At 48.6% G+C, this 22,554-nt stretch overlaps 1 protein-coding gene across 1 annotated transcript in view; it reads left to right on the top strand.

Moving 5' to 3' along the window:
• LOC149328182 (uncharacterized) overlaps positions 1 to 14,548 on the top strand; it is a 44,322-nt gene extending 29,774 nt beyond the window's left edge. Inside the window, exon 2 of the mRNA XM_089560838.1 lies at positions 14,515 to 14,548. Within this exon, the coding sequence (XP_089416964.1) occupies positions 14,515 to 14,533 (19 nt within the window). The 3' untranslated portion in view covers positions 14,534 to 14,548. The remainder of the gene's footprint in view (positions 1 to 14,514) is intronic.
• The last annotated feature ends 8,006 nt before the right edge of the window (positions 14,549 to 22,554 follow it).

The following is a 22,554-nucleotide window of genomic DNA, read 5'->3' as shown; positions in this document are numbered from 1 at the left end:
GGCGCTGGCCAGCGTCACCTCCAACTGCTCCAGCGCCGCGTTGGGCCGCTTAAGTGGTTGGGTTTAGCTGTGCATGTAATATGTGTGAACGTATTAACACCGCCCCACCAGGGACATGTATCTGCGTATAATGTTGGGTGAATGCGGTGTAGGTGGTGGAGGTTGGGGAAAGTCAGTGTTTGGATGCGTATTAGGTGTTACGAGTCCGCCGGGAAAAGTTGCTCATGCGGCGGGGTGTAGAGTCGCTGATTTAGGCGAATGGTCTCTAGGCGGCTGGAAAAATGGGTTGAAATTCGGTAGAGGATGTCATTGCTGTGCGCCGTTGGGTAGTTATATTGTTGAGCTAGGGCATCGGCCCTAATACTGCCTCAGACAATTGTATGTCCTGGGGCCCAGGTGATGACGTGATCATGTTGGAGAACGCTGGTGGTGGTGGTGAAAACTTTTAATTTCTGAAATAGAGTTTGGGAGCCACAGAGTGGCCACGCTACATGGTCGGCGTCCCTAGTCCGGGACACCGCATGACAATGCCCCGTCTCTAGCCCGTTTCACCAGAGCCCTTTGGGACTCAAGCGAGGAGCAGTTGAGAAGGGCAGTCTCCCATGCCTCTCTGGAAGGGGTAGGGGAAGGGGGGAGGTGGGGATTTTGAGTACATGCCCACACCATGTGGAAGATATCACAGGTCTCCCCACAGTGTGGGCATCGCCCATCCGTGTTAGGATCGTAATGCTTTAAGATTGCAGGACAGAGTAGAGTACCTGTCTGCAGGCGCCTTAAAGTTCGCTCCTCCGTCTTACTCAGCCCCTTTGCAGGGGCCGGGAAAAGGCGGTGGATGTCGCTATAATGCGTTATAATTTCCTTGAATCGCAGCAGCGGCTGGTTAGTCTCCGAGCCAGAAGAGCTGGGATGAGGAGCCCGGTGAGTAAGCGCTCGGGCAGCCGCGTCAGCGGCCTCATTACCTCGTAAGCCCTGGTGGCCAGGAGCCCAAATGATTCTTTTGGGTGTTGGATCAGTGGCGGTCCGTCTTAGAATGCAAGCAGCTAAAGGGGAGATCTCCCCTGCCAAGTAATGATCACATGCTTTTCGGGAGTCCGTAATGATGATTCTCGAATTGGCGTGGGCGGCAGCAAGCGCTATCGCTACTTCCTCGGCTCGCATTGAATTCGGGGCTCGAAAAGAGAGTCCATCAACGTGCATTTCCTGGTGAACGACAGCGGCCGTGTAAAATCCCGTGGGCGATGGCCCTGCTACGTCTACATAATATACACCGTGTCGGGAGCCGTGTTGTCTCTCAAGAGCCCGAGCCCGCGCTTGTCGTCTGTTTTCGTGCATGTCGGTGTCCATGTTACGGGGTAGCGGGGAGACCCAGAGCATATGGCGCCACAGTACTGGGATACGCTCCGCCTCCTCTGGAGTGCAGTGAGAGTGGCGCGTGGGACACGACTACTAGAGTAGGCTCTGCAGGCGGCATGGGAGTCTCAAAATGTTGCAGCTGGGGTGTTGGGTGTCGCTCATTTTGATCCTGATGGCTATAGCGATGGCTTCTACGGCCGCTGGGTCCGAGGCTGTGAAGGACGCTTCAGGATAAGGGGTTTGGTTGGGCGTACGAATCTGTAGCTCACCAGAAACGGTAGCTGACCTGCTGACACATCAACTCTAAAAAAATGTAGCGTAGAAAGGCAACGCCCGAATTGTGTTTCAGTGAGGAGGTGAAGACTGCAGGTCGAATTTACGCATTAACATTCATGAGTTATAGGAAAGAAATAAACGAGGCGGCATTTGCAGGAAAGGAAAATCTAATTGAAGTATAGACATGAAACTGAAAAAAAAAACAGACAAGAGAGAGAACAAGGAGGAAAAAGGAAAGGAAAACAAACACTCGCGAGAAGACAGTCAAAAAGGAAAGTCACACTTAAATTTCTTTGTGTCCCAGTGATGAGCCTGGTGCGTCGATCGAGGAGGCGTGGCTGGGCGTCGGGGCAGACTTTAGGCACGTGTGTCGGGTTCCCTTCGTTGACACCCGGTTGGCGGCGTTCTCCACGGCGGCCTCAACGCTGCCGACGAAAATAGCGCCTGTGTGCTCCGGGCACGGCCCTCAGGTCCGGTAGCCCAGGTACGCCACGGAGATGTCAGAGGCGGCCCGTGTCGAGAAGCTGTCGGCTGGGCGGGAAGAGAGGCGCCTGGATGTGACGGCCGAGGCTCCCGACGACGGCTGCCCGGGTCTGGTCACCCGGACGTCTGCGGCTGAGGCCCAAGCCTCGTAACTCGGGGCGCCAGCAGAACAGGTTCACCTCCGTCGCCGACCGCCGTCTCCCTCTTCTCTCCCGCACGTTCGTTGTTGTTGCCTACGACAGAATGGCACATACCCACACGTTCTCTCTGCCACGTATTTCTTTCCTTTTCTTCTTCGTCCGCCTCCCGTGCGTCTTCTGTAGCCGCAGTGTGGCGCTGGCTCCTTACAGTTTGATGCGCTGGATAAACTCTGAAAACTGTGCACAGTTGCCAATGGCGACACAAATACGAAAATTCCTAAGGGTTTAATTCTTCTAACGCAGGTATGACGGAAATTTACAACCACTGAAACTAAGGAGAAAAGGGATGTCTTTTTTAACTTGTAGTTTTTTTAACTTGTAGTTTTTTTAACTTGTAGTTTTTAATGAAATGGGATATTAACAAAAGCAGAAGAAAAAACAACCACATGCCGCCGGTGGGATGCGAACCCAGAACCTCAGAATTTAGCGCCCGGTGCTGCACCAACTGCTACAGCGATGGCTGTGCAATCTGCTGCTTTGGGTGGTATTTATTTGTAGTGTAAGCGAACCTCTAGAGTGTTCACCAGCGCCGCCCACATCCACAGCGGCGGACGTGGTACGCCCTTTAATACCACGAGTGCCGCGTAGAAACGCCGTCGAACGCAAAATTCGGAGGTCATGGGTTCGGATCCCACCGGTACCATGTAGTTGCTTTTTCTTGTTTTTACTAATCTCCCTTATGGAGAAAAACCACAAATTAAGAAAAGGCCATCCCCTGTTGGCTTCCGTCATATGTACCCTAACGAGCACCTCTTCTCACTTGTATGCTTCTAAACAGTTAGACAGAGCGAAAGTTCCTTTACACTTGGCTACGCTTGGTTAGACGCTTGAAACGCCTCGCAGGCGTTTCAGGAACACTTTTAACCACGCTCTCATCCATGTCAAAACTGCATGCGAGAGCGACGTCGCCTTCTTAAAGGGCAGCTGCAGCATTTTTTTGAGAATTTTGCGGTATTCAAGGATTCAAATCTATGTAGGCTGTAGGTAAAGCACGCCGAGTTTTTTTGCAGTAGCCTTTAAAATAGTGACGTAATCGACAATTGAAAACAAATGTATGAGTTTCAGATACGCCGATTCACGCTGACAAGGCGCTGACAAGCCAGAAGGCCGTTGGTCGCACGATGCTGTTAACAAATTTGTCGGGTGTACCTTGCAGGACGAATATGTGGTCTGCAGAATCCCATTTCCGTGCGAAAAATGCTACATCGGCCAAACCGGCCGTTGTGTCAATGTTTAGATAATGGCGCACAAATTGGCTATTGAAGACCCGTCTGGATCAGGGCACTTGGCGACACATTGAAAATGACTCGTGCTCTTCCGAGAATACAGTCAGTGGATGTCTAGGATTAAAATGAAAAAAAAAATGCAGTTAGCGGTCCTTTTTCTCTCCCAGTTCTTGCTGTTAAGCGCTGGTTACTACTTTCTATTTCTCATTAATTCTTTTTAATTTTATTTCACATATTTTGACGAACGGGTTCACAAAACGTACTATAAACCAGAATATGACCGAGAGGAAAGTCTGCAGGATTATTCGTTTTCACCATGGCGCTAGGCTGCTGGCCCACAAGACGCGGACTCGATCTCAGCAGCGACGGTCGCGTTTCGATAGAGACGAAATGTTAAGACGCCTGCGTACTACATGACATGACATCCTAGTTGAAATCAAGAGGAAGAAATCGGCTTGGGCAAGGGCATGTAATGCGAAGGCAAGATAACCGCTGGTCCTTAAGGGTAAAGGAGTGCATTCCGAGAGAAGGCAAGAGAAGGCCAGGACAGGGTTAATTGGAGAGACATAGGAGAGGTCTTTGCCCTGCAGTGGGCGTAGTCAGGCTGATGATGATGATGGCGATGATGATGATGTACTGTATGATGTCAGTGCACTTACAGACACCACATGTGGGCGAAATCAACGGAGCACGGAGCCCTCCATTACGGCGTCCCCCATAGCCTGATTTCAGCTTGAGGCGTCAATCCTCAGAAAACCATAAAATCAGTCTTTATCACCTTTTGCAGAATGCTAACCACAGCAGCAGCATGAGTAATAGACAAAATCACAACGTATACTACGGTGAAACTGCGTTGATCTCACAGACACTGCTGCACAATCCCCATAAAAAAAAGTGCCGCGCAGCCCAACTTGCTTCGCTTATAGAATTTCTTTTCATCGTACTTTCACTTGAATAGTAAAAAGAGTTTCACCAGGGTCGTCCATGATTGTATCATAGACCCCGCTATCGTCTTTTTGTTACCAGTCAGGTGCGAGCGCAGTGCAAAGAAGCCAACAAAAAAATTCAGGGGGGGGGGGGGGGGCACTTTGTTGGCCTAAGCCGCCGCGGTGGCTCTGGTTATGGTGCTCGGCTGCTGACCCGAAAGACGTGGGTTCGATCCCGGCCGCGGCGGTTGAATTTCTTCGGAGGAGCAATTCTAGAGGCCCGTGTACTGTGCGATGTCAGTGCACGTTAAAGAACCCCAGGTGGCCGAAATTCCCGGAGCCCTTCACTACGGCGTCTCTCATAGCCTGAGTCGCTTTGGGACGTTAAACTCACAAACGAAACCAAACCAACCACTTTGTTGACCTAAAGTGCTGTGAGGCGAAAGCCTTTAGCGCGGTGTTGCGGCTTGTGTCACTGATGTGTGGTCAAGATGTTAATTAAGTACACAATTGTTTTCGAATCGTAAATTCTGGAGACACAGGAGGGCGTTTGGGGATGCATCCGTCTGATTAGGCGCCTTTCTGCAAACACTCCCCAGCGTCTTAGACAAGGAGAACTACATATTCCAGCCCGCCGCGGTGGCTCAGTGGCTACGGCGCTCGGCTGCTGGCCCAAAAGACCCGGGTTCCATCCCGTCCGCGGCGGCTGATTTTCGATGGAGGCGAAATTCTGGAGGCCCGTGTGCTGTGCGATGTCAGCGCACGTTAAAGAACCCCAGGTGGTCGAAATTTCCGGAGCCCTTCACTACGGCGTCCATCAGCCTGAGTCGCTCTCGGACGCTAAACCCCAATGAACCGAACCGAACCAAACCTTCAAGTTTCTTTTGATCGTCCCTGTGCGCATGGCGTCCCTTCGCTTGGCTTTCCAACCGCAGGCTATTAGATAGCGACGAAATTCGTAAATTCTGGCTATTGGGCTATTATATTTTTTATATAACAATATAAAAATATATTACAATATAAAAATATAACAATATAAAAATATATTACAATATAAAAATATAACAATATAAAAATATATTGTTATATTAATATATAACAATATAATAGACATCAACAATCATAATTTCATTACCCCTCACACACTACGCACAAGCTCGCGTTTTGATAACGGGAAAATGATTCGTGAATATAGCCCCCTAAACGATACCTTTAAGTATTCATTTTTTCCGAGAACCATACGCGCTTGGAATAAATTACCTAAGAATATTGTCGACAGTCCCAGTGCGCAAGAGTTCATTAAAAACCTAAAAATGCTGGGGTGAAGTTGTACTTGTATTCTTGTATTGTTTCTTGTATTCGTGTATCCTTGTATTAGTGTATTCTTGTATTCTTGATTCTTGTAATTGTTTTTTTTGTGTCCACTCCTGCTTGGAGTCAACCGACTCTGCAGTATTTCCAAATAAAATAAAAATGTCGAGCTCAAAGTCAGCGTACTGTAAAATACGAAAAAAAGGGAATGAGAGATAAAGCTGTAAGTCCTGCGTCTTGTATGGAAGTTAGGCTCAAACCTCATGGTATCTGCTCGGTAGCATAGAAGAAGGCTACCCATTTGATAAGCCAGATCCGCACACTTCGTACATCGCGTGCTTCCTACACCTAGATTAATGCTTCATGGTGAAGAATACTGTTGATATATGATTTTGCGTGCATATCTTTGTTTAGTGTTTCAAACGCAGAAGATTTCTAGAGATATATGCGGAGCTTCTTCGTGCTCTTTGTGGCTTCATGGTGAGCATGATATTTGGTATTCAATGCCCGCCATTGGCTCCGCTTTTGTGACGTGGCCGATGCCCTAAAAACGTGATGAAGCGTCAGAAACAAGCTCAAGCGCTGAAAAAACTTAGACGCCTTTCGCTGGTGCTTCCTGACGTTTACAGTGAGCTTGCGCGCTTTGCTTTCTACTAGCAGTGTAGTCGGCTTTTAGGCCTACGTTTTGGCGGCTTCGAAAGCATCAGAGCTGAGCGAACAGAGCTGCAGAGCCTCTACCGTCGAACGTTATTAACCGTTCTATCGTCATGACATCCAAGGACCTCGAGACACTACGCGACCATCTCTGCCGTTTGGACCCAAGCGTGCAGCAACTTTACCAAGCGCTCTATTTGCCACGACAGGCGAGTTCAGGCGGCACAGTGCCGTCAGGTGTGGCTTGGAGCGAGGTATACGATTCCCTCCTGGGAGGCGTTGCGATGGAAGAGCGTTTACTTCGTATGGCCAAACTTTACGTTTGGCTGATGCCACGTAACCAACTAGGCCCGTGGCAGGTGTATCGCCTGAAGCGCGACGCGTCCCTGTTCTTCGACTGCCCAACACTGTTCCATCACGTCACAGCCGCGCTGCGCCTTCCTCACTATGACGTGGCAATGGCGGGCAACTCTCTGCACGGTGTGTTCTATGCGTGCCTGCTCACCGCCGACGAAGAGACTGGGCAATCCGAACACAAGGTGGTGTGCGTCGCCCTTTGGTCCGGACTGCCGTTGCTGGCGGTCCGACTTGAAGGAGCCAGCATTGGACACCGCTTTACGGCCGCTCTGACAGCGGCGCTGTACGGCGACACCTTCTCTCCATTGTGCGAGAACCAGGAAAACCTGAACAGCGCGTTCTCCGCGGGACGCAATATTTTAGACCAGCTTCCTAGCCTTCAAAGCGGACACCAGCAGTAAGGTGCAGCTTTGCGGAAAGCGCCGGCTGAACAAGGTCAGTTTTCCGCCGATGAAGTTGGCCTAAAGAGCGGTAAGCACTCTGTTCTTTTCCTTGTCATAAATATTGGTTCTTTGGGTGGTCACTATATCCTAAGTGCAAATACATCGCTTCTTTAATACACTTCGTTTCGTGGGTTCCTTTCGTTTAGTTTCAGTTCGAGGGAATTGTTGCGTACTTTTCATTCGATGTCGATGAGATAATGCAATTACTCTGAGGCTCTCGGGATGCGTGAGGACTAAGAATTCAAGACCACATTTAACGCTTGGAAAGACGAGGGTGTTACATTAAAATGGAGGTAGAGCGCCGATTACGTGTTCACATATAAATTCGCCAATTAATGAAGTAAAGCAGAGTTCACGCGGCTGTAATTTCATTTAGCTGCGGGCTAAGGATTCTTAAATTTAGTAATGGGATAGTTAGTGTGCGGGTGCATTGACAGGATGCAGGCCAATATCTTGAGCATATTTCGCTTCTCAGCACATGAACTGTGACGAAGCGAGGAGCTTTTATTAATGCGTTTATTTCGCTGAAATTTTCTACAGAGAATAAAGACCCTATTTTCAAACACTGCCCACCTAAAAGTACTAGCCCTCGACCCTACAATGACTCTAGGAAATGTCAGAAGGGTGTTTTCCATTTCTGAATCGTCCTTGACATTGCTTCGGGTAATAAAGCGTTCAGAGTGACGATATGCTCCTTGAAGGAACCTGGTATGGATATTGTGCATAGTAAAAACATATTTTATAACCCGGAAAAAAACACCAACAATATACCAGCCTTAAAGGCCCCGTTGGCTAGAAAATGTGGCGTCGGCGTTGTGAGCGAGAAATAATGAGAGCATGGCTTTGACAGGTGGTGTCCAGGGAGCAACCTAGGAGACAGGTGGCACACCCAGGTCACGTGACCGTGGGTAATCATTGCAACCTGCCCACCGGATAGTGAGAAAACTTTACCCCCTGGCAGGTGTCAATTAGATTAATGATTGGTCGCTCTGGGAGAGGAAACTGGGCCCGCACAAGGCAGCACCTGCCATCGTAGGGACGTGGCAAATCACTTAACCGCTGCACCACTGCGCCGGAAGGGGTGTGAGGAGACCCCATGGATCTATCAATGTATAGTACAGAATGAACTTCGGCGTATATCGAAATTAGCTCGTTACGCCATAGCGTCATACCCTTTGGCATTTTTCGAAAGCGCTAAAACAACGTGGACAAACAAGGAACAGACAGGGACGAGCGCTTTGTCCGTGTTGTTTTAGCGCTTTCGAAAATGTCAAACATGCACCAACTAGTCCGAACTGCCACTCTTCATACCCTTAAGGCGTAGATTAAGTGTTGCCTCCAATTTTAAATGAATTTAATTAAGCCACCCCGGGACTTTGTATTTAATTTTAGGTACGCGCTATGTCTACCTGCCCTTACTTTGTATTTTAGGCACTTGTTTGAAAGTTTTTGATGCATTGGGGAAAAAACTACTGTTCTAAGTCTCTGTATTGAAGGTGCAGCGGAAACGGGACAATGCTGTGCGTAATCGCATTTGGTGTCAATTCCACTCAATAGTGAATGAAATGCACCCCTTCCTGAATGCGCAATTAACAGACTCGCCTTTGTGCGCATGTGATGAGTCGCTGATTGTGCGCTCATGCACGCGTTCAGGCTCAGGAGCGATCTGCGGAAGCGGAAAGGAATCGCTGCTTCCGCCTTCACAGATAGGCGCTCTAAAGGAGGCCCGACAAAGGGATCCTTTTGATAAACCATGTTTAGATATTGAGCGATGCAATATCCGAAAAGATTCCGCGCCAAGCGGTTCGGCCAAACGGCAGTGGGTTGACCACAAGGATTTCGCCAAGCACACTTTAGAATTTCCATTGTGTCTTCGGCAATTTTTCTCGCCTAGTCATTGCTTGCTGGAGGACACAAAATTTTCGCAAGGGCCGAATGTTCTGCTTCAAAGCCAAGAGGCAATGTGCGGCATAAAAAGTATAGGAATGATAAACGTAACTGATGCATCAAAATGCTTAGTGGCTCGAGCGTTCCTTGTTGCTTGCGACCTTGCTGCGGTGTTTCAAATGTCCCGCTGTTCCGCTCCTCTCACGCCAGATGAAGGTTCACTGCGCGTTTTGTTTTAGCACTCGGCGTTTGGTTTATGGGCTGTAACGTCCTGAAGCGACGGACGCCGTAGCGGAGGGCTCCGGATGATTTCGACCACCTGGGGTTCTTTAACGCGCAAGCACACGAGCCTCTAGCATTTCGCCTCCACCGAAATGCGACTGCAGCGGACAGCATCGAACGCGCGTCGTTCGGGCTAGTAGCCGATCGCCGTAAAAACTGAGGCACCGCGGCTGCTACCTATGCGTTTGGAAGGGGATGGAAGTTGACCAAGAGGACGAGAATCAAAGCATAGCGCTAGAGATTAACGCTTAAACACACCTGATGGCAGTCGTATTGGTGCAATACAGTGGCCGGCTAAGTGGAACTGTTCGCCCCGCCAAGGGTTCGAATACTGTTCGAGGATAAATCTATTGGTTTATTTCACGCCCCGACAGGATGTGACATAGACGCTGGATGCCAAGGGTTTGTTCCAGTGCGGCTTCTATGCTATCACATAGTACTGCACTATCAGTACAGCTATACTGCGCAGCTTGCCAGCGGCAGTTACTGCCCAAGCTCAAGCACACTTGCCGTCCTGAAAACAGGCCGTTGCCATTGTCTTGTCCCCAGGAACTATGAGTGCGTCTTGCATTTTCATCAGATTTCATACTTCGCGGAGCTGCAGCGTGCTGCAGCTGTAACTTGAGAATGAACTTAACGGAGCTGCAACATTGGTATGACGGCCTAATATCAATTCTTCGTGCCAACTGAATGACGCAACCACCAGTCTTTAATGACCGCAAAAATCGCCATTTTTCAGGCGTTTGTTTCGGCAATTCGTGTCGAAGCAGCTCAGGTGTTTACAACTTTTCAGCCACTCACACCCTAACATTCACGTTCATACCTGCAGTTTCCCCTGACTGGACACGATTATACTAATTGATGGAACAATAGAAAGGCGGCGAAACAGAATTAGCAATTACAAAAACTGTCTTGAGCAAGTTTAAAGCAGCTGGATGGCAGCGTTGAAGTGCTACGGTCCTATATTGTAAAGAGGCTTAACTGTCTTCTAGCAAATCCTGGTGCCACTTCCAAATACCAGATTTAGCGACTAGCTGGCAGCGGTGGTCTGTCACGCTGAACTACCAATAATTTAGCTCAATGGGGGGAGCACTGGACTTAATAATGGGGGGCACTTCACACAACATTGTTCAACGCAGCATTCGGTGATGACTCTGTTACTATATATGACATGATTGACTCCAAAGAACCCAGCGAAACTTTTTCGGGAAAATATGCTATCTCTGATTTTTACCCCCTTTTGTTATGGACAGCGCTAGGGAATTCCTAACCGCTCGGAAAAGCTTTCCAATCCTCCATAAAATCAGGGCATTAGTGCGCCGTTGTATTAGCGGCAAATTACAAAATTACATACCGAGTGTGCGCACAGCGTGCAAATTATTGGCTGCCTACGTTGGTTTTTCTGCATTTTGGCTGCTAGTTTATATCAACATACAACTGAGCAATAGCGCCAGCCCGAATTGTGATATTTAACGCGGGCATCATATAATTTGTTTATGCCTGCAGTAGGTTATCGATCCACTTTCTTATAGTGACGACTATCTCCACAAATTCTTCAATTTCGTAGTTGATTTTCACACGTTGGCCACCCTTCATCGCACGTGTGCGCCTTTGCTACCATGCCTGTAGCGCTGTAAAAGCATGCAATTCACCAGCGCCATCCAAGGATTTTTGCGGTTGGTGATTGCTTTTCAATAACCTGCACTGACTGCGAAAACTTCGAATCTCAGCATACTTATGGGCACAGCATCAGAGAGCGAATACGTACTTTGCTGCTGCTATCAAGATGCGCACTTTGCATCTGCCACCTTGAACTAGTAACGCTTATTTCAGAGCGAATTACGCGACGTGAAAAAGCGTTTTAGACCATGTGGCCTTTTCCCCCAGAAGTGCTACAGATATGACCACTCTTATCGCGGGATTACCTGTGGCATGAGTAAAGTTGATCATTTTCGAGCGCCGGAGATATTGCTCATCTGGGTGATGGATTACCTTGAAAAACAGCGCTAGATGAAGCGGCGGTGAAGCCCAGATAACGGGATGCTCGACGCTGACAAGGAAGTCCGCACTTGGCGCAGAAGCGTGTCGCGTGCTTCGCATTCGAGTGTTTTGGGCATTTCGGGCAGCGAGCATTTTGTGGCACCTGGCTGAATTGCGGTAGCGTGAGCCCAAACGTGGCTGGCGCTGGGATTACGCTTACCTCTCGCGCATGTTACGCGGTGGTACGCCGTTTGGCACGAGTAGGCGTAATTCTGAACTGTCCGTTTAAAAGAAAAGGATTCAGCTTCCTTTGATACGCGTAGTTTCTCCCAGTTAAAGGGCACTCAGGGAGCAAGAGCCGTAAGACCCCTGTCCCTACGTCCTAAATTGGGACCTTCATTTTGATTTAGTCCTAAGTAAGCAAAGTTTAGCACGTCCATTATATCTTACTGAAGTGTGGACCGAGGAAGCGGTCTCGATGACAAAAAGGCTAAAAGCGTGCAATAAACTTGTCACCTCCCGTGATCAACAAGAGCCAAGAGTTCTACAAGAGCAAGGCTGCGTGTCGTATACGCTTAAGGCGTAGTTTAAGTGTCCCCTCCATTTTATTCTGGCTCAGCTGCACATTATCTTCACGTCAGTTTTTACGTCGGCTGTGCTGTCACCAGTCAGTCCACCGCAGCTACTTTCGCTCTCCCTTTCTCTTTTCTCCTTGCACTGCTTTTTGCAGCGAATACAAAGCGTAGCAGGACACGTGGCCTTAAACGGCTGTGGATGTAAAAGAAGAAAAGTGGCCACGCTTTTCGCTCTTTCTGAATTGTCAGAAGCGACAGAGCGAGGTGTGCCACGCCTCAACTCCAGCTTCTATGAGTTTAACAATTGGTTCGGTTTATGGGGTTTAACATGCCAAAGCTACTCAGGCTATGAGGGACGCCATAGTGAAATGCTCGGAAAGTTTCGACCACCTGGGGTCTTTAACGTGCACTGACATCGCACAGTACACGGGCCTCTAGTATTTCGCCTCCATCGAAATTCGACTGCCGTGGTAGGGATCGAACCGACGTCTTTCGAGACAGCAGCCCAGCTCCATAACCACTGAGCCACCACGGCAACGATACCGAACAGCTGCGCGGGCGACCAGCGCACTCATGAACGCCATCCGACTTGTTCACGTGGACGTTTTTCTCCGTGCTCTTTGATAAATAACATGCGCTTTTAGAGATACATCAAAATGGGAGCCTTTATTTACTATGCACGGGTGCACTGGCGCCGTTTTCCTGGAAATAGCAGCAAAAACGCAGTGTTTACAAAATCTAACCCAACGCCCGAATGTTTAATTAAAAATCTGTCTTTAAAAATTTTTTTCGCGATTAAGTCCTGGTCACTAAAGCGCACCAGGCGTCACTGCTTATCTAGAACTTGCCACTAACGTTCTGAGTGCTTTGTTCCTTGAAACATAAAAGTTACACCTGCTTACTCTCAGGGCTGAACGAATGACAAACGATGTCTGGTTGTCAAAATTATTAACTCAGTGTTCAAGCAAAGCTTGACTGCTACTGCACTGCACTGCCACTGAATATAAATTGCGGGTTCAAATATCTGCAATATACAATGGATGGTTTATGGCTCATACTTTATGGTTATTTAACGTCCCAAAGCGACTCAGGCTATGAGGGACGCTGTAGTGAAGGGCTCAGGAAATTTTGATCACCTGCGATTCTTCAACGTGTGCTGACATCGCGCAGTGCTCGGGTCTTCAGCATTTCGCCTTTATCGAAATTTGACAGCCGCGGCCGGGTTCGAACCCGCGCCTTTCGGGTTAGCAGCCGATCGCCATAACCACTGAGCCACTGCGGCGGCCTTATCCTATGAATGATTCGACGTATGTGCTGCTGAGGGGTAATGTAATACGCATGATGGTCTGAATAAGGGCCGCAGGTTTGAAATCGGTAGCCAAAGTTGGCCTACCTCGGAGGGTGGAGACCCTGGTGCAATTGCCAAGCCCCAGAGCGGGTACCTTTAAAAGCATGCATTTAGCTGTTTCTCGTTTTGCTCTTCATTTTGGTAGTGGACGTGTGTGCGTGTGCGGAGAAAATGGAGATATTGCTAGTCGTGTAAAGTGAAGAACCCTCGACACGAATGCAAAGAATGTCGCTGCATACGACGCGATATCGCAAGGGAGTGAATGATCATGTAGCTAATGAGAATTATTGTCCAGTGGTGCAGCGGTTAAGCGATGGACCACTGCCCTCCGCCGGCAGCTGCTGCCACCTGTGGGGCTTGTCCGACCCATGTTGCTCTTCACGAGCAACCTCTCGCAGCGAATCATTTATTAACTGTCATCTGACACGATGGTCAGTTTGATCGGAATCCGACGGGCAGGTTAGGATGATGCCAAAAGGTTATGGGACCTAGGCGGACCACCTGCCTCCTAGGTTCATTCTCTGGGGATTTTTCTAGTTTTGTTTTTCTCACCGTCAACGACGCCGGCGCTGACGCCGACGTCGACACTGGAATTTCTGCGACGCGAGATCCTTAACGCTCTCGCGTTAGAACGCGTGTGCTCTATTACCACACACCATGAGGGTTTTCTGAGCCTGGCTACTGAAGCGCCGTCAACGCCGCGGCCCCACACCGCTCCTCACACTGCGCCTCATTGCGCCTGTCATGTCGGACTACTTGTTTTATATGGATGCATACTGTGCTCGCCTACCGGTGCTACACACAATCCATGGGCATGCATTGCGCAAGCCTAAACTACCGCCCTATCCCTACACACCACACCCTGATTTGCTATACACTCCGACAGGCATGAGCATGCCACATCACCCCACATGCGGATCTAATTAACACTTCCACGGCCGTAAACGCCTGGCGATTTTAATTTAAGTTTTTTGAAACGTTCTCGAAGTTGAACAACATTCGTTCAGAATAATAATTTGTTTATTAAATGGGCCACTGGCAACACGATCATGAAAAAGATTAAGTAAACAGACTGCATTGTGTTAATAGCGTTCTTTGAGGCTGTATTTCTAGTGCTGCTAGTTTTTAATTCTGGTTGAGTGGCTTTTTTTTTCAGTTGTCTTTTTCTCTCTGAGTGAGCGTTGCCTTGAGTTTCTTTTCTTTTGGTTTTCAGCTGCAGTGTCGTCACATGACCCGAATAAGCGGCGACCGTTTTAAACCGTCGACATACGAAGCTGGCAGGAGGGACAGTAGCGACGTATCGTCCCCGAGCGCTGGCTCCAGAACTCTCTGCACGACGGCATCCCTACAGAATGCCCCTTGGCTGCCTTGGCAAGCACTCCTTTCGCAACCCGTGCACTTCAGGAGTTGCTCAGCGCTGCTGGCTGTTAATCAAGGCCCGGAACCTATTATGCCGCATTGCATTCGTCTAAAGAAAATTCTAGTCGCTATGTCCTGGCAAAGGACATGGCTCAGCTGGACTCGTTTTTGTCCATTTGCTTTTGTGCACCTGTCCATTAGTATTTTAATTAAAACGTTTGACAAGGTGCACCTCCATTACTGCACTCACCGAACACCTTTTTCTTTTTACAAACTTTTATAGCAGGTTACGCCAGGGCTCTTTTTGTTGACTTGTTACGTTACACTTGTTCTTTTTCAATTTGCAAGCGTCTTTTTGTTTCTTGTTTTCATGGCGCGAGACTTGCGCCAAAGCATGCATATTCAGTTTTGTTTTTATGCGTTTAGACAATCGTATGTTATTTGTACAAGCATTTTTTACTTGATGTACTAGGAGATCTAGTGTGAATTCCATAAATAAAAATGTTGTATACGTTCCGGAAGCGTACCATGGAGGCACAACGAAACAGTAATGACTATACAAACAGTCCAACGAAAAAAACTCAGTGGGCGGTTACCAGCTCTAACGCATTTTTCTGCGACAGGTGCTGCAACTCCCAGTGCTGAGTATTCGCACGTACGTTCTTTTTGCCTCGACGTCGGCGAACGCACATTTCTCTCTGAAAGCGGGGCACTTGTGGACAGAGCTCAAAACGCATTGACTTCCTATTCCACACACAACTCGGTTCCGGGTTCTGGCCATCCTCTTGCATGCAGCGTCCCGAGCACGGTGTCTCCTCTCGACGGTCGTGGTGAAAAACTTTGAAGGGAAGGACAACAGGGCATTGGTCATCGTCGACTGGTCCTCAGTGCAGTACTGCAGCTGCGTCTGGTATCCCGCAGGCCCGCATGATACGCCATTGCTGATGTTGCAGGCTAGAGAAAGGTAGAGTAGGTTGCTGTGAGAAGGGACTGGGGTGGGGTAATACTCGATGCGGTTGGAATTTGGGCGCTACTACGTGCGGTGTTGGAGAGTTGGTCGCACGTTGCTGGATGGCGGGCAGCGCGACGGGAAAATATGCTCGTGGTGGATGCCCCGGAAGCAGTTTGTATGGTGCTCTCGGAAGTGATGAGCGCGGTGGAGGTAGTTTACATTGTTTGAATCCGTAATATTCGAAGATATGCTAGAGTGTGAGTGTTTCCAACGGTGATGCGTCGCCGTTGAGGTGCCTTCACGGGCGGCATAAATCAAACTATTTGTTCGTTTCTCAGCGAAAGGCTTTGGCCTACAAGAATGATTGGGTAAAATCTAGATACACACCAATGCAGTTAAGTGTAGGGAGTGCCGGTTTTATGGATTCCGCGATGGCTTGTACGTGACGTCACGGGAGGCACTGTGGTCTTAATGCACGAATTCAGCCGATATTGCGGTAGGCGGCATCAAGAGATTTAAAAAAGCTCGCAAGATTTAACCTCGATTTCGTTTAATCAATCTAGCTGCTGCTAAAATATCGGTGCAGGAGCTCTAAAACTTATTTCGGCAATAATATAAGGAACCAGATGCAAAGAGCGCAAGGTAGGCCACAATGTACGCGATTAGAAAGCAAATTGGTAATTCAACTGGATGTCGTTTCCAATAGGCTTCACTTTGGGAAAGCGAGATGCGAACAATGTAGTGAGCTGTTTATACAAGTGATGCGACTCCCTAGAATAAATTTCGCCATTGCAGGAGTATGAGTCAAGAAAGATTAGCGGTGCGATTCTGACCCAGAAGGCCTGTCTACTTGATTTCTGCTCGGGACATGCAATCCCACATGCCAGAAAAAGGCATCTTGTTATGGAAATTACGGAAATTCTGTTACGGAAATTCTAGAGGCCCATGTACTGTGCGATGTCAGTGCACGTTAAAGAACCCCAGGTGGTCGAAATTTCCGGAGCCCTCCACTACGGCGTCTCTCATAGCCTTAGTCGCTTTGGGACGTTAAACCCTATAAACCAAACCAAACCAGAACTTAGTGACAACTAGCTCCGCAAGCTTCGTCGTCATATTGAGTACCTGCTCAAAGCCAACAGCACACTCATAACAAGATGCCTTTTTCTGGCATGTGGGATTGCATGTCCTGAGCAGAAATCAAGTAGACAGGCTGTCAAGGAATATTTTGTTGATATCACGGCTATCGGGCCTGATACGTCGCTCTGGTCATTCAAGAGTGATCAATCCACTGATGTGTTTCGAAGCAGGCGCAGCATGCAGGTACCGTCGGCCGTGCATTAGATGCTACTGGTAGCCATTATTCGTAGCCATGATTTGAAGCGATCGTAGCGGTGACTCCTTCCTCATTGTATTGATGCGCACGCAAGCTACCGCCCTTGTCAACGTTACTAGATTACCTGGTCAGTTTGCAAACTCCGCTGCAGTTCGGCGGCCAAACGTGGCCCCATTCGGCTCCCTCTCGTGAGGTGCGCTTTCGACGCTGTTGGCCCGCTCCGGTCGGTCTCTCGTCACACGAACTATCGCTATGAGACGAGCGCGCCGTGTTTCACGCCACTTTACGCCGGTAATTCCTGTTTAACGAAGATATTTCCAAGATAGGGCACAAATATTATTCTGAATGTGCAACTACAGTAGCATTAAGGCTGCGCGAACGGTCCGGGGCGGCAGAGGTACGATCGGGATGTCTGAATCATTAGCTATTTCGATGAGACATCTGGTCCTTGGTCGGGTATAGTTTTTTGTTTCATTTACTTCCCTAAAAACTAAATGACTCTTTGCTTACGGCGAACCACGACACGGTAAATCAGTGGCATGTTGCCGAAAATATCGAAACCTAAGGCCATGTGCGATCGGTTTGTAGCTAGACAGTCAGCGATGCATACGCGCTTTTTAAAAGGAGAAGCAGGACTACCACCGTGAAACTTCGACGTCATTAAAGTCATAAAACGCGAAAAATGACGGCAATAGTACAGGTCAGAATGAAAGGAGTTTATTCAATTCATATAGGAAAAAAACATATACTTCTTAATGGGAGCCACTTTTAATGGGCCAAACAGGGGCAAGAGACGTGCTTTTACAAGAGATAAGAGAGGTGCTAGAGAAAAAGTGCATTCTTGTAGCAAGAATAAAATTCAGTATCTGACAAGTGAATGCCGACATGTGCTCAGCACAACCCAAGCGAGCAAGGCTGCACTTGTCTAGCTCTTCCAGCACTTTCCAGAAAATGTTTGCAGCCTTGGAGATGATCGGTGTGAATTGCGGTCGCACATTACGTAGAACGCTTATCTTGCCTTCGTTTGTGAGCAGACAGGGCGACAGCTCGGCCGCACCGACTCACGGACGCATAGCTCGGGTGCACCGACACTGTTGGGCTTCTGTGTTGAGTTGGAGCCGGAGCCAACGCCGCGCGAGCTGCGTCGCTCGAAACGCACTTATATAAATCTGGCAAGGACACAGAGGAGCAGCGATCAACTTGCAGCGCAGTTTAACCCAACAAAGAAACGCCTGGCACAAAAACGTTTCGCTGTAGTCTTCGCTGACGTGGTCAGCGCGGCTACAGTATCGAGAAGCCCGTCAAACAGCGACGAGAGCGCCCCCGCTCGGCGGTACAGGCGAGGGCGACCTCTGCGGAGTCGGAGTTTGCAAACTGAAAAAGTAATCTAGTAACGTTGGCCCTTGTATCGTTTGAATATACGTTGCGTTCCCAAGCAGCATAAGTGATTGGCGCCATATTGGAAACTTACCGGCAAAAGCCGGTCCTACAAAGGACCAGAGTGAAATCATTCATTTGCAATATTGGGCAGATTACCTGTGCTGCTTGAGTGCGTGCCACCGACATCTGAAGAGCGGCTCATCTGCCCCCGGGGGGTCTACGTATCCCTCGCTCGAACGCCGAGATATCCATAAAAGGTGCTCCCTTGTGCCAGTGGTCGACATGCTCTGCTGTAAAAAGAGTGGAGTGCACAATAGCTCGGGTACAGCAGCGTGACAGCCTGGCTCCTCGGGTGGATGCAAGACTTCGGCTTTTCAGGTGTCGAGTCTCTTCCCTGGTCGCCGTGAGGTACCGTGTTGGGTTTTAAGGGGGTTTACATTTGCCCGGACGGTCTGCTATTGTTATTGTTGTTGTGCTTACAGTAGATGGCACATGTCCACACTGGAGCATCGGCAAGGATCGGGAGGCGTAGATTGTCATTCACCTGCATTTTTACGTGGCCTCGCTTATTACGGATGAGGGCGATGTGGCCATTAAAATGTGTATTAGGGCTACGACATTGCCTCTCAGATACAACGAACAAGTGTGCTGCATAACTCGGTAAAGCGACCGAAAAGGTGCCCCAAAATCAGCCCCGCCGCCGAAAACCTCACACTTCTGTAGAGCCAGTGTGCGAAGAGCGCCTCCCAATCCCCGTGACGGAATCTCCCCTCTCGTTTGGAAAGAACGTGGCGTCTCGAGAAAGTCGTGATTAAGGCATGATGTGTACAACGCAAACGAAACTGCTTATCAGACGTGGCCGTCGAAATGCATGCCTGGCGAGGCATCTTTCTGCACACGTTTACGGATGGCAGCAATCGGCGGCTGCCGTTTGTCACCAGCAAGTCTATCAGGCCAAGCTGCTTTGTGAGCAACGCAGGCGTACACTACAGGCCCAACACAAAGACCTGGATCACAAACGACTTTTGTTTATTCGACGAGTATGCCCCTACACTGTTAGCAAAAAAAAAACACCCAAAAGGGAGTAAATGGCTTGTCCTCTAGCGCACACCCAAAAGGAGGTTTTTTTACTCCATATGTATGGTGTTTTTGTTTACTCCCTTATATTAGGGAGTTATTTTGGACTATAAAGGGAGTTATTTTGGAGTGAAAAGTGAGTAAATTTTTTGCTACCCACAGAGATGGAGCCCAAAAATGGCGTCTTGTTTATTTATCCTCCTTCAGGCTCATTCTTACAGTAGTGACAGGGGCGGAAACGGGCAGTAGCTCTTCGGGCCGCCAGCAACCCAACTTGGGAAACTGCGCTGCCCTAATGTGACCCCGCACCACGCATTCTTTTCGCCGTATGCAAGCCCAGCGGCGGCGTAGGTGGCAGGAGTCGTCTGCTTGTCGTCTCCTTTTGCTGTACGAGCTCGTTTCGTTGGCCATGTTCGTAGATAAAGGGATGTAACATTATAATCAATATTTCAAAACTGAAAAGGAGACGCTGGGTAGTTTTCACGGTCATGCACACGCTATATTTGACTCAAAACCAGAGCATAAAAGATGAAAATACACCTGATGGTAGTTTGGAATGACAGTGTTAGCTTTCATATTCCCTTCATTAAGGCTTGGAGTTTAAACATGGCAGTGGAAAAATGTGGCCTCATGCGCTCAATCAAGAGCTCAGCGCTGACACTATGTTGTATCACAGTTCCATGTTCATGCAACACATAAGCTGTTGCAATACATTGCGTGGACCACACTGAAAAATGTCTGCGAGAATTAGGCCTAAGCGGGGGCTGCAACAGGGTGGCGACACAAACAAAGGAAAGTCAGGTATGGTTAGAGCACTGGAGGCTTCACAGGAGCAATTCAATTATGTAACGTACTGAAGGTGAAAACGGCGACAAGTCGATATCTTGTACCGCGGCAGGCGCCCGTGAAGGAGCAGAAGTCAGCAGATATCCAGCGACGATGGTAACCAAGCGGTCTTCACTCACCGCCATTATTCGACGACTGACCAGAAGCAGACGAGACGCTAGGCGGCGCGGCGGATTGCACAAAATGGTGTTTTTTTACTCCATTTCGGCACTGGTGGAGTATTTGGCACAATTAACTCCATTTCTAGGCTGCAGGTAAATCCTCATTTTTACTCCATTATTCCCTCATGGGAGTAAAATGGGGGACAGTCCACCTTTTTACTCCCCACTCATGGAGTAAATGTTTTCAGAAATGGAGCAAAAAGGGTGGACGCCAGCCTTTTTACTCCCTTTTGGGTATATTTTTGTTTACAGTGTAGGCATTAGTTTAGTGGAGGGGGTGTATACGAATGACGCATCATTTCATTTCGTTTTACTTCCTTAAAGGCCCCACGACTGAAGTATTATATAAGGGGTGGGAACTAATAAAGAAAGCATTCTTACAACTGTACATAATTTTTATACATTTTCATTGAACTTTGATAGCAGGTGATGGTGGCAGTGTCGCTTGGAAGGCCGTTCCAGTTGCAGCTGTGAGGGGAAAAAGAAATTGGCAAAGGTGACAGCGCGCGAGAGTGGACGGGCTACAAGAAAATGATTTTCTAGGACAACATGGCGAACAAAGTAAAGTTCATGCTCCTGCGTGACAACTGTGCGGAGCACCGTGTGCTGTCTTTTTGGAATGCGGTGACCAAGTTCTCCTGCCACCGAATGCGACGCGAAAGACCAGTCACTCGACATTGGCGTATCGATCACGCGTTCAAGGTACCCTATTGGCGGCGCGTCACTGCGTATATGTGCCGGTAGCTGCTTCGGGACTAGCTTCCGATGTCGCGGCTATGATCTGTTTTTTCGCAGCCAAGAAATGATTTAAACCGCTTAGATGGAAATGAGTGCATATGAGCGAATCACGAATTGCTTCAGTGGGGTAGGATTTACGCACCCGAGAACGACGGAGGACGCGGTCGAAAACCCACGAGTTCAGAACAACTTGCACTGGTGGCAATGTGTCATTCAAAGTTGGCCGGATATGAATTTGTATAGAATGACTTGGTTTGAGCGGTTGATGACGGTGACATAGCAGAGCCATACACCGATTCGGCTAAAATACTCGAGCTTAAGCATTCCTAAGCTACCAAGAAAAAGAACATTACGAAGACGATGCCGAGGAGGCCGAAGTAGCCCCAGCTGCCGTGAACGCGTCAACCGAGATTAATTAATCTCATCCCTAAGCAGCATGTTAGCACAGAGTGTCTCGGCGAAGAGCACATGACGTCTCTGGCAAAGTCGGAAAGCGCCCTTTAAGAAGCGGACACGCATATTGAGCTTCTTTAAAAAATAAACGGCACTTGCGTCTGGCTTTGTACTTTTGGCTGTAACATGGCATGCCCACTTACTACGAAACTAAAGCGAACGCCATCGGCGTGACCACCAGGTTCGTTATAAGTGGGCTCGACTGCATTAAACAAGTGAAAGAGAAAATAGAGGTAGAGGAAATGCAGGGAGGTTAATCAGAAGGATGTTCCGGTTGGCTACCCTGCAAGGGGGAAAGAGAAGATGGGCGTATAAGGAAAAGAGAGAAAAGATATTGAGGCCTGGAGCAAGCCCAGCAAGCTGAGATATGAGCGCTGAAAGTCAGTCCAACGCCGCAGAGGCCTGCACGCTTTGAGGGCTGCCGAGCGCTGCGGCATCGGCACAACACAGCGTCCGTCCTTCGCTGCCACACACAAGACACTCACGCCGAGCAGATTGTCTGCCATGAAGCAAGGTTGCTTTCCGCTGTGGTGTGATGTGATGATGTCTATGATAAAGTGAGACATCGCGGCTTCTCCTTGGAATGATGCGACTAAATAAAGGCAGATAAAACGCAAGCGGGGGTGCAAAACCGATGGGTTCAAAGTACAGCCTGGGCTGAAAAAAATGTTTCAACAAAAATGATAAATTAAACAATTCAAAATGAAATCGAGTAAAGAAAAGAAAATAATGTAATATTTGGCAAGCTTGCTCTGTGTCGCAGAAGGCGCGTAAATTTTTTTTGCCTTTGCATCAAAAGTCTCATCTTCAGTGCTGGAAATTAGACGTGCAGAAATGCACCCAACTACTCGTCATTCATCGCGAAGCGGGTAGAAGGCTAGAAGAAGAAAGGAAAAAAAGCAGTTCTTCGAATTTCCAGTTAGAACCCATGGACCAAGCCTTACAACGGAGCAC

Source organism: Amblyomma mixtum, chromosome 9, assembly GCF_055824585.1.
Source record: "Amblyomma mixtum isolate Tamu chromosome 9, ASM5582458v1, whole genome shotgun sequence".
In the NCBI taxonomy this organism is placed as follows: Eukaryota; Metazoa; Arthropoda; class Arachnida; order Ixodida; family Ixodidae; genus Amblyomma; species Amblyomma mixtum.
Note: the sequence above shows the minus strand (reverse complement) of the source record. Positions and strands in the feature narration are given on the sequence as shown.